Source organism: Camellia sinensis, chromosome 13 (assembly GCF_055761805.1).
Source record: "Camellia sinensis isolate YWXY chromosome 13, ASM5576180v1, whole genome shotgun sequence".
In the NCBI taxonomy this organism is placed as follows: Eukaryota; Viridiplantae; Streptophyta; class Magnoliopsida; order Ericales; family Theaceae; genus Camellia; species Camellia sinensis.
Genome location: NC_138973.1, coordinates 90,638,617 through 90,655,637, shown reverse-complemented (window position 1 = coordinate 90,655,637; position 17,021 = coordinate 90,638,617). Strand labels below are relative to the sequence as shown.

Sequence of the window (17,021 nt, the reverse complement as noted above, 5' to 3'; positions counted from 1 at the left end):
TTTTAAAGATTTCCTTCATTAAATATATGTTGCAGTAAGACTTACTATCAGTATCAAATCCAGTTCTCCTTGTGCCTTGAAGATCTTGTTCCAGTAGCTCTTGGGAGGTATGTTAATGTGAGGGAAAATATATGATTCCTCACAAGTAAATCGATCAATGGAAATAAAAACTAATGCAGAAAAATTAAATCAAAAGCAACACAAAAATTTTACGTGGTTATCTCAATGTGAGGTACGTCCACGGAATCGAAATCCGATTTCACTATTAATTAAAGAGTTTCCAAACAATTACAAACGAGACACGAATAGTCTCACAAACTACACTTAAGTAAATTTCAAATAATCACGAATAATCAAGACGAAAAACCTCACCAAATAGATGATCAAAAAATCTTCAAACCAAGATTGTAAAAGACCCAAAATAATATACCCAAATTAACTTCAAAGTAGAGCCAAAACCAAAAGCACAAAGCACTGTATTTTTCCTTTACACCACCGAATTGAATTTTCAATCAGGCACTATCTCACTAAAAAAGTTTGATCCAATGTTGGCTGCCGCAACTCTATTACCTCGAGACAAACAAAGAAAGATTTATATATATATATTGTTAAATCTTGGGTTTTTTTATATTAAACCCTACTTGTTACCAAATTGAATTGGACCTTCACAAATTAGATATAATATATAAAAATATATTATAACCAACATCAAACCAAAACTAAATATTTTAATAAACCAAGTGAGTCTCATACTCCAATAAGGAGGTATACCTAACAATTCTCCCTCTACCGACTTAGGTGGAGACATCAACCATACTGGCCAAAGTTCGACACTTCAAATGTTTGTCTCTTGACAAAGTCTTAGTTAACATATCCGAAATATTATCATCTGTGTGAACCTTTTCGAGTTGCAACAATTTCGAATTTAACACGTTACAGATCCAATGGTATCTCGCATCAATGTATTTTGATCTCGAATGAAAAGTGACATTTTTACTCAAATGAATAGCACTTTGACTAACACAATAAAGTGCATACCTTTCTTGCTTCAAACTCAATTCTTGCAAAAAAATTTTCAACCATAACTATTTTGCAAGTTTCTGTAATGGCAATAAATTCAGCTTCGGTAGTTGAGAGAGCAACACATTTTTGTAATTAAGATTGCCATGCCACAGCTCCCCCTGCAAATGTCATCACATGCCCCGAAGTAGATTTCCTAGAATCGACATCACCGGCTATGTCAGAATCTGTGAACCCATCAAGCATCGGCTTACCATCCCCAAAACACAAACACACCTTCGAAGTCCCTCGAAGATACCTTAAAATCCATTCTACTGCTGCCCAATGTTCTTTACCCGGATTAGAGAGAAAACAACTCACCACACCAACGGCATGAGCAATCTCCGGCCTTGTATAAACCATGGCGTACATCAAAGAACCAACCGCTGAAGCATAAGGAATTTTCAACATCTCTTCCTTATCTTTCTCACTTGTAGGACATTGATTCAAACTAATCTTGAGGTGACCCATAAGTGGACAACTAACCAACTTTGCTTTATTCATATTGAACCTCTCAAGAACTTTCTCAATGTAGCTTTCTTGAGACAACCAAATCTTTCGTAGCAAAAGACTTGCTCAACTCCAATTTCAACCTATTAATCATAGTGTAATGTTGACCCACAATTAACATGTCATCAACATAAAGTAAAAGAATAATAAATTTTCCATCGGAAATTTTTTTCACAAACACACAATGGTCCGAAGTGGTTTTAGAAAAACCATTATTTATCATGAAATAGTCAAATTTTTTATCGCGGGGCTTGCTTGAGGCCATACAAACTTTTTTTCAATTTGCAAACAAATTTCTCTTTCCCTTTTTCCATAAAACCCTCTGGTTGCTCCATGTAAATTTCTTCTTTAAGATCACCATGAAGAAATGCGGTCTTCACATCAAGTTGCTCAACTTCAAGGTTCATACTTGCGGCCATGCCAAGTACAACTCCAATAGAAAACATCTTCACAACCGGTGAGAAAATCTCATCAAAATCAATACATTTCTTTTGCCCAAAGCCTTTCACAACAAGATGTGACTTGTACCTCAGATTCTTGCCATCATTCTTCAATTTGAAGACCCATTTATTTTTCAGAATTTTCCTCCCCTTAGGCAACTTCAATAAATCATAAGTGTGATTTTCAAGTAAGGAATTCATCTCCTCTTCCATAACCTTTTTCCAATCACCTTTCTTTGTATGCTCAATTGCTTCTTGGTAGCTCTCAGGCTCCCCTTGATCGGAAATCAACACGAACTCATTGGGATGATACTTTTTCGAAGGTTGCCGATTCCTTGTAGATTTCTTCAACTCAAGTTCTGGTGGCGATTCTTGAGTTGAATGCTTTTCCTCAATTTCTGGCTCAAGGTCATGAGGATTAGTATTATCCTCCACATCTTCAATAGGTGGCTGCACATCTCCCCCATTTTCATTATCCACCGAAGATGAAAGCGATGAATCCATGTCAATGAGATCACTACTTTTTGGCTCCAGTTGATCACTTTTGCCAAAGTCTTCAAGTGTTTGGTCTTCAAGAAACACAACATCACGGCTTCAAATGACTTTCTTGTCGACCGGATCCCACAATCTATAACCAAATTCATCACGATCATAGCCAAGAAAAATACATTGTCTTGACTTGCTATCAAGCTTGGACCTCTCATCTTTTGGAATGTGAACAAAAGCTCGGCAACCAAACACTCTCAAGTGCTCATAAGACACATCTTTACTAGTCCAAACTCTTTCTGGGACATTGCCATTCAAAGGGTAGGAAGGAGATAAATTGATCACGTCAACCGATGTCCTCATTGCCTTACCCCACAAGGATTTAGCAATTTAACATGTGAAAGCAGACATCTTGTTATTTCCACAATGGTGCAGTTCATCCTCTCCGCAACGCCATTTTGTTGAGGAGTCTTCTTAACTGTCTTTTGGTGCCGAATACCTTGGCTGGGACAATACTCATCAAATGGCCCAATATATTCACCACCATTGTCTATTCGGATGCACTTCAATTTCTGCTCTGTTTCTCTTTCAACCATGGCTTGAAAATGCTTAAATACATCTAGAACTTGATCTTTAGTTTTTAGTATAAAAGCCCAAACTTTTCTTGAATAATCATCAATGAAAGTAACAAAATAAAGTGCACCACTATGTGTTCGAACTTTTAAAGGACCACAAACATCTGAATGAATCAACTCCAAAACATTTTCTTTTCTAGAAGCAATATTTTTATGAAAAGAAACTCTATGTTGTTTACCCGCCAAATAATGAACACAAGTTTTAAGATGTGTACCTTTCAAACCGGATAGAAGCTTTTTCTTGAACAAAACTTGCAGCCCCTTTTCACTTATGTGCCCAAGCCGCTTGTGCCACAATTCGATAGAAGTATCATCTTCAAGTGCATTGACAACACCTTTACAAATTTTTCCTTACATCGAATAAAGTGTATGAGTCTTCTTACACTTAGCCACCACCAAAGAACCCTTTGTGAGCTTCCATATTCCATCACCAAAATTGTTATTGTAGCCTTCATCATCTAGTTTCCCAATAGAGATCAAATTCAGGCGAATGTCAGGAACATGCCTCATATCTTTAAGTAACAATTTGCAGCCCAAATTTGTTTCCAAGCAAACATCACCCATGCCAATAATCTTGGACAAACATTCATTGCCCATTCGAACACACCCATAATCTCTTTTGGTGTAAGTAGTGAAGAAATCAACTCGAGAAGTCACATAAAAAGAAGCACCGAAATCAATCACTCAATTGCTCTCTTGGCCCACAAAATTGATACAATCATCTTCACAAACGACCATGAAATCATCGGTAGTAATCGCCGTTGTGTCTTCTTACTTCTTATTCACACTTTTGTCACGCCTTTTCTCCTTGTTCTTGAGCTTTCGACATTCCCGCTTCATGTGCCATTTCTTATGGCAATAATAACACTCAATGTCTTTCTTTGAAAAAGAGCCATCTCTTGATTTATCACGGCTTTTATCACGACCATGAGGAGTCTTACTTCTCCCACTTGTTTTGTTTCAACCTCTTATAAAAAATGCTTCTGAATGAGAGGAACCTGCTGATTTTCTTCTAGTTTCTTCATTCAACAAGCTACTAGTGGCTTGGCTTATTGTGACAACTCCATCGGGTGCCGAATTACTAACTGTCACAACAAAAGTCTCCCAACTTTTGGGCAAAGAATTAAGTAGCATCAAAGCCTGCAATTCATCATCAAAAATAATTTTCATAGAAGCAAGTTGGTTAACAATACTCTTTATTTCATTTAAATGTTCTGGAATAGGGCTACCATCTTTATATTTTAAATTAACCAACTTACGAAACATAAAAGCTTTATTTGTGACTGATTTTCTATTATAAAGATCTATTAATTTTTTCCATAAATCATGTGTTGAAGTTTCAGTAGCAACATGATGAAACACACTGTCATCAATCCATTGACAGATAACACCAATGACTTTTCGATTAAGCCTCTTCCATTCATCATTTGTTACACCCTCGGGTTTGCCACTATCACCCTCAGTGGGTCCATACAAATCTTTACAAAATAATAGGTCTTCCATTTTAGTTTTCCAAGTTACCTAATTGCTTCCATTGAAGCTAGACATACGACTCACATCCCCCTCCATTGATTTACACAAATAGATAAACCCAAATAAATCGTAAGCTCTGATACCAGTTGTTAGGGAAAATATATGATTCCCCACAAGTAAATCAATCAATGGGAATAAAAACTAATGCGGAAAAATTAAATCAAAAGCAATACAAAAATTTTACGTGGTTCCCTCAATGTGAGATACGTCTACGGGATCGAAATCCGATTCCACTATCAACCAAAGAGTTTCCAAACGATTACAAATGAGACACAAATGGTCTCACAAACCACCCTTAGGTGAATTCCAAATAATCACGAATAATCAAGAGGGAAAACCTCGCCAAATAGATGACAAAAAAATCTTCAAACCAAGATTGTAGAAGACCTAAAATAACAGACCCAAATCAACTTCAAAGTAGAGCCAAAACCAAAAGCACAAAGCACTGGATTTTTCCTTTACACCACCGAATTGAATTTCCAATCAGGCACTATCTCACCGAAAAAGTTTGATCTAATGTTGGCTGCTACAACTCTAATACCTCGGGACAAACAAAGAAAGATTTATATATATATATATATATATTGTTAAATCTTGGGGTTTTTTTTATATAAAACCCTAGTTGTTACCAAACTGAATTGGGCCTCCACAAGTTAGATATAATATATAAAAATATATTATAACCAACACCAAATCAAAACTAAATATTTTAATAAATCAATTGGATCCTATACTCCAATAAGGAGGTATACCCAACAGTTAAGTTCCTAATGTTTTTTTCTTTCTCCTTGTGTCTTGGAATGAGTTTGATCATTTCTTTCTTTTTTTTTTCATTCTTTTTCCTTATAATGTTTTGATTTGATAAATTGTTTTCACTTCTTGCTCTTGCCTTGGAAACTTTAGGGATGTGTTTGCCAAACAATCCTTAGCTTGATTCAGAAGCATTATCCTTTCTTACACAGCCACCCCTACAGGAAGAGAGTGCTGACAGTGACACGAGGCACCAAGGGGCAGCATGTCTTTCCATCTAAAAGGGAGACAACAAAGTGTGGATTTGCATATATATGCTCTATCTGCACTTCCCTTTTTGGCTAGGACTTTTATATAGTTATGTTGTTGTTAGATGTTTTTTCAATGGTAGTTTAGTTTGATTGTTTGTAGTTTAGATTAGGGAGAAAATAAGAGTCATGAAAATTAGTATTAGTATATATTATGATCTGCTCTAATTTAGGCTTTTGTTGTGGAGCAAATTGTAAGAAATAAGGGAGGAGGGTGTTTGTTTGTTTGGATTGTATTATCCCTGCTGGGTCTTTCCCTCCCTCTGTTGCTTGTTATGCATCATTATTACTAAAGCTCTAGTGTTTTGAATTTTTATAATATTATACTTTTGTGTGTGTTTTTTTCATGCTTTAGTATCTCTACTGCATTTTGCCTGTGTTGGTTATGGCCTTTTGACAAGTAAGAGGTACACTAAAGAGAACAATTGTAGGCAAAGGGATACTCTTATCCGGATTCTTTTTTATATCTTGTTCCATGGTTCTGAACAGGGAATAAGACTGGACTTGGGGATCCATTGGGTGACAATGTCTCTCATCACCACATGATGATCTTGAGATCCTTTTCTTTCATTCCTTGCCCAAAACCAGTCTTTTAACAACACGCAATGGATCTTGGGATCCTATCTTATATTCGAATCCTCTCTTATAACTTGTTTGAAACCTTGGAACAGGGACAAGAGTGAAATTCGGCCTCCGATAATAGGAACTAATCTTTGTGAAATTCGGCCTCTGATAATAGGAATTAATCTTTGTTATCTAGAGCTACTGGATCAAATTGAATCAATGCCAAAAGCACTGCATTGCCCTCTTTTGTGAGGTCTATCTAATTTTCTTAATTTATTTATTTTATATGGAATACTAGCATATAAAACTCATGCTATGCATGTGAGATCAAAAGTTTATTTAGATATTAAATAATAACAATATCAGTTAAGATTTATTAAAAAATCAAAATAGGGCTTGTCATTCAATTTGTTAATTTTTACACAATCCTAATCTCTCTCTTCATTTGATTTGTTAAATTTTAGGGGTGGGCGCGGATCGGTTGCGGCCACGAAATCTCTAATCCGCCATCCGTCCGTCAATCCGGCAGATGCGGATTGGCAGATGGATACAAATCGGTTTGGCGGTTGAAAATTTTAAACATACAAAAAAAAAAAAAAAAAAACTGGACAATGCAATATTATTCACATCTATAACATAAGTTACATAACAATGCACTTCCTTAAAACAACTAATATTTATTCACATCAATGTAATAACAATGCAAAACTTGGGCAACAGTGGCCATAAGTGCACTTCCTCAAAAAACCTGGGCAATGCAAAACCTGGGCAAGTAAAAAAGATGATAAATATGAACAAGTAAAACAACATGAACAAGTAATACTATTACATAAGTAATACATGAAGGACTAATACATAAAAAAAGATGATAAATATGAACAAGTAACCAATGAACTATCTAAAAAACCCTGTCTGAGAGGTTGCTTTTCAGTTCCTAAATCAATTTATAAACACAAATTTTGTATGGAAGCACTGTAATACTATTAAATCAGTTCTTAAATCATTCATTTCCCAAGCAGTTCCTAAATCAGTTTATAACACAAATTGCTTAAATCAATTTATAAACACCAAATTCCTCAACATTAGCATATCAGTTCCTAAATTCATTTATAGAACAAAGTGTGGAGTATATACTGGTTGAAACACAAACTGGATATTTGATTACAAAATTCATCAACCAATATACTGGATAACTAATAACTAATATCCAGTTATAGGAAATAGTTCTCTAACAATTTGTGTGGAGTATCAACCAATATACTGGATATGATTACAAAATTCATCAACCAATAAACATTACCCAATGAATACAAGAGAACAAGAGACATACCAGAGTGTGGAGTGACATACCAGAGAACATGAGAAGAGAATAAGATGAAAGAAGAAGAGAAAAACAGGAGAGGAGAAGAGAAGAAGATGAGAGAAGAAGAGTAAAACAAATATAAACCACAGACTAAAATCATAGACAGACACAAATAGAAATCACACAGACATATAAAATCAAAATCATAGACCTTTGGTTTCTGAACTCTTTGTAAGCTTCCTCTCTCTGTAAGCTTCTCTCTCTCTCTCTCTCTCTCTCTCTCTCTCTATGTAGAACCCTCACACTCTAATCTCACCATCTCTTTGCTTTCAAAACTACAACAAAATAATAATAAAAATAACAGATTGAAATTCAAATTCAAATTCACAGAATTTAGGGCTAACAGAATTAAGGGTCCAAAATCATAGAATTTAGGGCTAACAAATTGAAGAGAATTTAGGGCTAATTGTAAAAAACACACGTAAAAAACACAAATTGCGTAAAATAAATTATGATAACTCAAAACACACGTAAAATATATTATGGTGACTCAAAGTATAATACGACTCACCTTAATGTTAATCCCTCACCATTTCCTCTCCATTCACGGAAATTTCCCCTTTTTATGGACGGACTGCACCTCCTTTTGCTCCTTATATTTATCGAAAACATCTTTTCAAGCACCATTTCCTTTCCCTCTAAGCAACCATGTGGTATCACCACGTGACCCCCTCTTTTGCTGCATGCTTATCCATAAGGATAAGCTTCTGATTCGTTTTTTTTTTGTTTTGTTTTGTTTTTTTTTTTTGTTTTTTTTCTTTTCTTTTCTTTTCTTTTTGTTTTGTTTTGTTACATTATTTTCTAATGTATGAGTGCATTGGTATTTCAATTATTAAAGGGGGTGGCAGTGATATTGCAAGAAAACAGAGGGGTATGAGTGTAATTTGCCCTTAATTAATTGATAATATCTTTATCGGTAAAGAAATATCGGAACCTCATATCTTTTTTTGGGTGAAGGTGAATAGAACCTCATATCTTTTTTGGCTGTATAAATATCGGAACCTCATCTTCTTTTGGGTGAAGGTGAACAGAACCTCATATCCTTAGAAATGGAGAAATTGACGAACGAAGCTCTTGAAGCTCCTCGAGATTTTAAAAACTTCTCTGCACTCAATTGTATCGATCTTTCAAGCCCAGACATTCTTAACTCTGTTTCTTTACTCAAACAGGTACACACTCTCTCTCTCTCTCTCTCTCTCTCTCATATATCTGGTTTTTTTTATTGATTGATTATATACGGATCGGAAAATTATTAGTTGGTGTGTAGCGCCATGTGATCAATCACAATCCACACAATACAACCAACCAATAACATGTCCGATTGTTGATGTTTGGTGCTTTAAGCACGATCAGATTATAAGCGGTGCTCAACTTGGGATCTTATTGGCAAATTTACACTTTTGCATCCTATACTTTACCTACAAACTGAGATTTTAGTAAAAGTATATTATAGACAGGGCCGGCCTGAGTTCGTCGAGCCCTAAGGCGAATTTCGAAAATGGGGCCCCTTTTATATTGAAAAAAAATTTATGAATAAAACGATAAGTTACGATTTTTTTATTTGTTTGTAACCATAAAAAAATTTACTTACACATATAATCATTAAAATTATAAATAAAATAATTTAATAAAACAAAATTAGAACAAAAAAATTAGGAAAAAATTATTCAATTAAAATTGATAAAGACCTAGGTAAAAAAATTTGAGCAAAATTATTTATTCCAGTAAAATCTAATAGATAAAGAAGGTAAAAATAAAAAATAAAAAAAATAGGGCCCATATATTGTATGTATTATTTTTCTTGAGCCCAAACACTTTTTTTTTAATATATATTTTCATTTTAATAAATATGGACCAAACTACACTTATAAATAAATATGGAGTAAATCATACATGGACCCAAAAAAATATTTTGGGGCCCTTTAAATTGATCCTAAAATCAAAAAAAAAAAAAAACATTGAGCCTATAATATTTTACCAAATTTAGGGGCCCTATTTTTGGGCCAAATTTAGGGGACCTATGTTATATATGTTTATATGTTTTACCAAATTTAGGGGCCCTATTGTTTTTTATTTATTTATCTATATATTTTCATTTTAATAAATATGGGCTAAACACATTTATAAATAAATATGGGCTAAATTATACATGAGCCCAATAAAACATTTGGGCCCCTTTAAATTGATCTTAAAACCAAAAAAAAAAAAAAAAGAAAAAAGGTTGAACCTATAACAATTTTTTAAATTTGGGGGCCCTATTTTTGGGCCAAAATATGGGGCCTAAGGCACAAGCCTTACCTGCCTTAGGGCAGGGCCGGCCCTGATTATAGATGATAAGGCTAGCATAGAAGGACTAAAGTGAGATTGTGGTAAAAATATAAGGTTGCATCTTATAGTTTACCTTCAATCTCATTTGATCCGTTCAACTTTTAATTATCTCACTCAACTACTCTATTTGAGTCAAGTTGCAATTAGGCTCAATCTTATAATAGCATTCGAAAAATTAACTCAAAAATTAACTTGGATGGGATTGGATTATAGATTTGGATAGAGATTTAGAAATCGAAATGGTAGGTGAAAATATAACTATATTTCATTTATATTTCACTCTTTTTTGTTTTTTGTTTTTTTTTTTTTGAAATCTCTATCCAAATTGATGATATAAAAATGTGAGATTTTAGTAACGTACCTGGATCGTAAGAGCTAGAGCGGAAGGACTAAAGTGAGATTGCGGTAAAAATATAAGGTGCTAAGTGTAATGAATATTTTTGTGATTGTTCTCTGTTCGTTTTGAAACGACGCTTGTATATGTGGGGCCAAATTATAACTTGATTCAAAGTCTAGGGATTGACCGGAACAATTAAAAGGTCAAGGGGAAAGTGAGATTGAATGTTAAGTGTAGGGGTATAAACTGTAATTGATTCTTATGCCACTATTTGTTTGGATTATGGGAAAGCAAAGTAAAATTTCCGAATTTTTATAGGTTTTGAACTATGGAAAAAATAGAAAACTTATTTTAACCAACCCAAATAGTACTGTGAACAACCTATTGAATCAAATATTGAAATCCCATTTATGAATTGAATTTAGGATAAAATGTCATTTTTTATGCTTCTCTTTTAAACTTAACATTTACAAAAATTAGTCAATTTTCTGTACAGTGATATGTGGATGATCAAGAGCTTTTGACTGCAATGTCATCATTAGTTTTTTTTTTTTTTTTTTTTGGAACCATAAAAATGGGCAATGCCGTTAGGTTAGTTAGTATTTAGTTGCTCAATTGTGTTACCATTTCTTTGTATGAGTCAGTCATTGAACTAAAGTACCATATTGTTTTATTTTAATCTCTCTCTTTTTCACACACACACACACACACCGTTTTTTGTTAATTGGTTTTTATATCCTGGCTTATCCTTTGCTTCCTCTTTTTTATATAGGCATGTTTGGATTCTGGGTTTTTCTATGTGATCAATCATGGAATCAGCCAGGAATTTATGGATGAGGTTTTTTACCAAAGCAAAAGTTTTTTTGATCTACTAGTAAGTGAGAAAATGAAGGTTCTTAGAAACAAGAAACATCGAGGTTACACTCCCCTTTTCAATCAATGTTTGGATCCTGTCAATCAAATACATGGTTTGTTCTGCTATCATTTTTCTAGTGTCACACTACTTTTTAGCAATAAGCACAAATGTGAATATCAGATCAATATGATGTTTTTTTTAATACAAGTTGACATCTATTGTATAGCTTGGTATGTGCATGACATGTATGTGTATATATATGTATATATTGTGCTCGTATGATCATGCGTGTCAAGAAGTGGCTTGAGTGCTAGGAAAATTAGACTTTCGCCTAACATCCCCACATAGTAAGAGGCCTCACTTTTATATAGTTTAATATGATAAATATAAATTTGCAAGCACACTAACTGTTAAAAAAGTAGGGATAGTTGTCTTAAATTTGCATTTGGAATTTTTGTACAAGATGATATCAATGTTTAAATTTGTTTTGGGAATTGAAAGTTTTAAATTAAGTTTTGCAAGCTGATGGGAGCACTTCAATTTGATATATTGAATAATTAAAGAAAACTAAAATTTCTAATGCATCCACGATTATAAAATTTCCCCTCCCAAACACACATTAATGTGTACTAATTGGGCCTTGTTTTTTTATTTTTTTTTCTATAACAATTGCATTGCAAAGAAAAAAATAAATAAATTAAAATGGATAAAGTTCAACCTAAGATTGATTAAGTCATAAGAAACAATAAGTGAACTACCCACAATATCAATTACAAATGATATGTTAGAACACTTGAATGTAATTTGTAATTTTGCATTTGAAAAGAAAAGAAAAATATATTTCAAATGAAGATCTTAAAAAGGCTTCATTTATGTTTTTTATGCCTTGGGCCTCGAACAAACTTGAGCCTATATGCATTCATATATGTTCTTGTTTACATAATTATACTGTTGCCTTCCTACTTCGAGATGCCACCCACATTGTTTTATTTTTTATATTGCTCCATTCTTTTCTTCTTCCAGTTGATACATTTTTCTTGATTTATTGTTGTTTAAATTTAAACTAATTATAATAGAGAGATCCTTGTTTCATAAAAAGAAAAATATTGATTATCCTATTTTACGGATATAGGAGATTATAAGGAGGGATATAACATTGGAATAGAAGTACCTGAAAACGATCCTGACATAGAAAAACTATTATACGGACCAAATGTCTGGCCCCCTTCTGGTAAGCTACAAAATCCATTCAAGTCTTAAGAAAGTGCAAAGTATGAGTTGTTCATGCCATGTCCCAGTCATATCTCTCTCTCTCTCTCTCTCACACACACACACACACACACACACACACACACACACATCAGAGCTTAATTCAACTTGATGTGATGTAAGCATTTGAGCATTCTTCGTGGTATTGGTTTTGTAATCAGTATTAACCCCTTTGGTCTTTTGGTCATTTAAAAGATATCTTGCCTGGATGGAGGGAAACTATGGAGAAATATCATAGACAGGCGCTGTAAGTCTTGTTCAAGTTTAATCTTTTTGTAATGAACTTCATATACTACTGGCAGATGTATTTGCTGCTTTGTATCAAACATTATAACTCTCCATGCAGCAAATAGAATTATCTTGTCTTGTTTTGGTGTCTAAGTAGAAATGCTGCATCATATTATTTTCTCATTGTTATCTAATATGAATACCCTATTGTCAATTTAAAAGTATTGCATTAGACTAATAAATCTTGGAAAATATCACATTATGGGAAGGATAACTTCATATCAAATATTGGAAGTTCTATATATACTAAAGAAAGGCTTAGGGATGTGAGCTAAGAGCATAGACCGAAGAACTACAGGAGAGAACTCATACCTTTATCCCATCTGGTCTTGATGGCACAGTCTGGTGGGTCCTACAAAGCTTGGTTGGCGAGTTTGTCTGTTGTAATTATACGAGCTCATCCCTTGCCATGAAAATTTTATGGTGATGGATGATAATAATATTCTAAGACCATGAAGATTCATATTTATATATATTTTCATTATGAAAACATGGCATGTATTGCTTTTTAATCTATATTGTCCAGACTTTTTAACTTCAATTCTTACATGTTTTCCCAATCACTCTATGATCTTTTATATTTTGATACATTTTTGGTGATGCAAATTAGCATAAAATATGCTGCATAACTTGAGGAATAATAACAAAGAATTAGGTTGAGTGAATTGTTTTAGCCACTGAGGTATATTTCTAAACACCATTGTTAAATTGGGACATGTATAAAACCAATCCAGATAGTTGTTCTATTGGGAGTTGTTCTCGTTTCCCACTAGAAATTCATTTGTAGAAAAATAGCAATTACCTATCATTCCATTTAAGCCTTGTGACTTGTTCGGCCATGATTCCATGCTTTCAGTTTTATATATATGACATTGTTCATATGATTGTTTATATGCATGCTAGTGAGGTGGCAAAAGCAATTTCAAGGATCATAGCTCTTGCACTTAACCTCGAGGCTGACTTTTTTGATAGACAAGAAATGCTTGGGAAGCCTGTTGCAACCTTGCGTCTGCTACACTATGAAGGTGAAAATTAAATTGAAGATCATGGAATTCTAATGTAATTGATGTCACCTGTATCATGACAAGTGTTTGGTTATTCTTCAGGTAGTGTTTCTGATCCGATGAAGGGAACATATGGAGCAGGTGCACATTCTGATTTTGGTTTGATAACGCTCTTGGCAACAGATGACGTCTATGGTCTCCAAGTACTAATATAGTTAAGAATTTGAATTGTATTTCCAATATATTTTGTGAGAAAGGGATTGTGATTTTTTCAATTTATTACAGATATGCAAGGATAAGGATGCTAAACCTCAGAAGTGGGAATTTGTAGCACCATTAAAAGGGTTAGTAAATAGAATCTTCAGAGACTTGATTGGTTCCAAAGGCACTGCCTAGGATTGGTTTTCAGTTATCAAAAAATAAAGGAAGAAAACTTTACATAATTCTGGACAATATTAGACACCTTTATTAGAGCTAGTGTAAGTTTTCTACATGCTTTTGTGATCATGCGCTGAGGTTAAATGAAAGGGACCATATATTACATTTAGATGCTACAATTTGACGTAGAATGAATCTTTTACTATATTATTAGCATTTTCTTACTGTCTTGATGTTTGAAATCTAACTTTCAGAGCATTTATAGTGAATCTTGGTGACATGCTAGAGCGCTGGAGCAACTATATTTTCAGGTAATGTGCATTTGCCAAAGTTCCTAAATGATGGTTTTGTAGCTTCATGACAATCAGTCGGATTATTATTATTATTATTATTATTATTATTATTATTATTATTATTATTATTATTATTATTATTATTATTATTATTATTATTTATTTTTTCCAGTTATTTATTGTGAGATAATATTGAGTACGATATGGGACATTGCCTTCTTTAGAGCAAAAATTGCAGAACAATAATTTCTCATTGCCACCACCACGAATGCCAATTTTTCTAGTATGTGGTCTGAGTGTTGGGATTATAATTTTATGGTACTTGGGTATCTGTGTTCACTTGCTTAATTTTATCCAGGTCCACGTTGCATCGAGTGCTGGGTAATGGTCGGGAGAGATATTCTGTAAGGCCCCTTTAGAAGCTTTTGAATGTTGTCTAATTGCATAGCCTACAAGGGATGTTGATAATGAAAAGTTTGCCTTCTTATGCAATATTATCGTCTAACATACACAATGGCCCTTTTTGTTTTTTTGCTTTCATTTTATTCGATTTATTTATATTTATTTATTATTATTATTTTTTCATTGAGCAGATTGCATACTTTGTGATGCCTAATCACGATTGTCTTGTTGAATGCTTGCCCACCTGCCAGTCGCAAGAGAACCCTCCCAAGTAAGTATCAATTGAACACGGATAAATTGTTCATACCTGCATTGATCTAAGTATGAACACACATTAACCATTGATAACTGCAACTGATCTAAGTACGCATGATCACAAATTAATTATCACCCACACAATGATGTGAGGACCATTGACGTCATAATTACGTGCAACATATGTGGACAAGTGGGAACCTCTAATTGTACTCCAAAACAATGGTTGGATCCCCCTTCCTTTGGACACCCCATTCTCAAATTTAAATTTTGTTGATTTTCTTTGAACACCCCAATTAATTCCCACCGTACCCGCACCCGTCCAACCTATCGGCTAGCCACCTAGCGCACCAGTGCCCCCTCCACCACCCCTTCCTTTCCCTCCCCTTCTCTCCCCACTGCCTGCTGCCCCCTCCCCATGCTCCCCAATACCGCCCTCTCCTTTCTTCTTGATGCGCCCCACCTCTCTGCAACACCCCACAGCCCTCCCCTGACCTTTTTCTCAAACCCTAATCCAAACCACATCATCCACCATCGCCAAGGGAGAGATAGAGAAAATGGGTAGGAGGTGGGCAACAGAGGGGGGGGCCATGGGGGAGTTGCTTAAGTGGGGGGAGGAAAGAGGAGATGGTGTAGATGAGCCTTCAAGGTGGTACCGAGGGTGGGTAGGGGGCTGGGAGACGCGGGAGGGTCTAGCCGGAGCTGGTTTAGGGTTGTCTTTTTTTTTTGTAATTTGACATAGAGGTCAAATGGTATTAAAAAAGGGGAAAAATTCACTTTTACTCCTTGTGCTTTAGGTTGGGGCACTTTACCTATCCGTGATTCAAATATAGATGGTTTAATTAATAAAATTTGTGATTAATTTAAGATTAAGTGTATAATACCAGGGATAAAGAGGATTAATGTTAATGGATGTTAGATTGCAATTTAGTCCAAACTATAATGGGGCAAATATGCCTATATTTAAATCACATGTGGGTAACGTGATCCGACCTCAAACGATAAGGGGATAAAGTGAAATTTGAAAAAAAATACCAAATTTGGGATGTCTAACAATATCTTTGGGATGCATTTAAAGGCTCCCTGGATAACTGAGTTGGTTTCTAATTAAAATTAAAAACCTTTTTGCATTAATAAAAATGCATAAAGGATATGCTCGACTTCTTTGTTTTCGTGAAGTTTCTCTATTTTTTACTGCTTCTTTTCCACCAGGTTTCCTCCTATCAAATGTGAAACTTACATGCTCCAGCGGTACAAGGATACTTATGCTGTTCTTGAGTCATACGAAAAATGATTCGCCAAACTCTGCTATCAATATTACTGGGATTTTCTCTTCAAGTGTAGAACACAGAGGTTAGCTCCTTCCTGCCACAGTTTGTATGGAAACAGGTTCTCTTAGTTGAATATTGGAGAAATATCATGTAATCTTTTTTTGGTTGCCAATGTAATGTTGATATATATGTAAAACATGTATGAGAATATGCGAAATATTTATTAAAATTTTAACTTTTGTTTATATATTTTATTTTTACATTATTTGATCAATTGCAGGATTTTTATTTTGTATGCTACATTTACATTTGAAAGAGTTCACAAAGCAAATAATTAGGTTATGTTGTGCATTGTGGAGAAAATATGATTTCAATATGGACCTATATTTGGTTAATATATATGTTCCATTCATTTGACATTTGATTAATGGTTGTAATTGCCACAAGTTGCACTACTCTTTGGTAATGTTTTTGTTTTTAGTTTTTATTTTCATTTTCTGGAAAATGCAAAATAAATATTTTTGCAAATTATTTATTACTGGAAATGATTTTTGTGAAAATTTTCTGAAAACAATTCACTTTAAAAAAAATAAATTAAAGTGACTATGTATCCCATCATGTGTTTTATAGGTTATTCGTGTAATTTTCATTCAGATATGACTTATCTCCATGTGAATTGGACCACATTGTTG

General features: G+C 34.1%; 1 protein-coding gene across 4 annotated transcripts; it reads left to right on the top strand.

The window, feature by feature from the left end:
• Positions 1 to 8,601: 8,601 nt before the first annotated feature.
• Positions 8,602 to 16,603, top strand: LOC145806291 (azadirone synthase LFS-like). 4 transcript variants are annotated; one of them, XM_082902821.1, is made up of 11 exons: positions 8,602 to 8,817; positions 11,086 to 11,281; positions 12,302 to 12,400; positions 12,634 to 12,685; positions 13,630 to 13,751; positions 13,833 to 13,933; positions 14,016 to 14,074; positions 14,363 to 14,419; positions 14,760 to 14,805; positions 14,995 to 15,074; positions 16,271 to 16,603. In XM_082902821.1, exons 1-11 carry the CDS (start codon positions 8,698 to 8,700, stop codon positions 16,350 to 16,352), a joined length of 1,014 nt encoding a protein of 337 aa, XP_082758947.1. In that variant the 5' UTR covers positions 8,602 to 8,697; the 3' UTR covers positions 16,353 to 16,603. The 4 variants fall into 4 exon arrangements, 3 of the variants coding, with proteins under 3 accessions (XP_082758947.1, XP_082758948.1, XP_082758949.1); XM_082902822.1 differs by having other exon boundaries at positions 8,622 to 8,817; positions 13,699 to 13,751; XR_014349226.1 differs by lacking the exon at positions 16,271 to 16,603 and adding an exon at positions 14,574 to 14,684 and having other exon boundaries at positions 8,628 to 8,817; positions 14,995 to 15,067.
• The last annotated feature ends 418 nt before the right edge of the window (positions 16,604 to 17,021 follow it).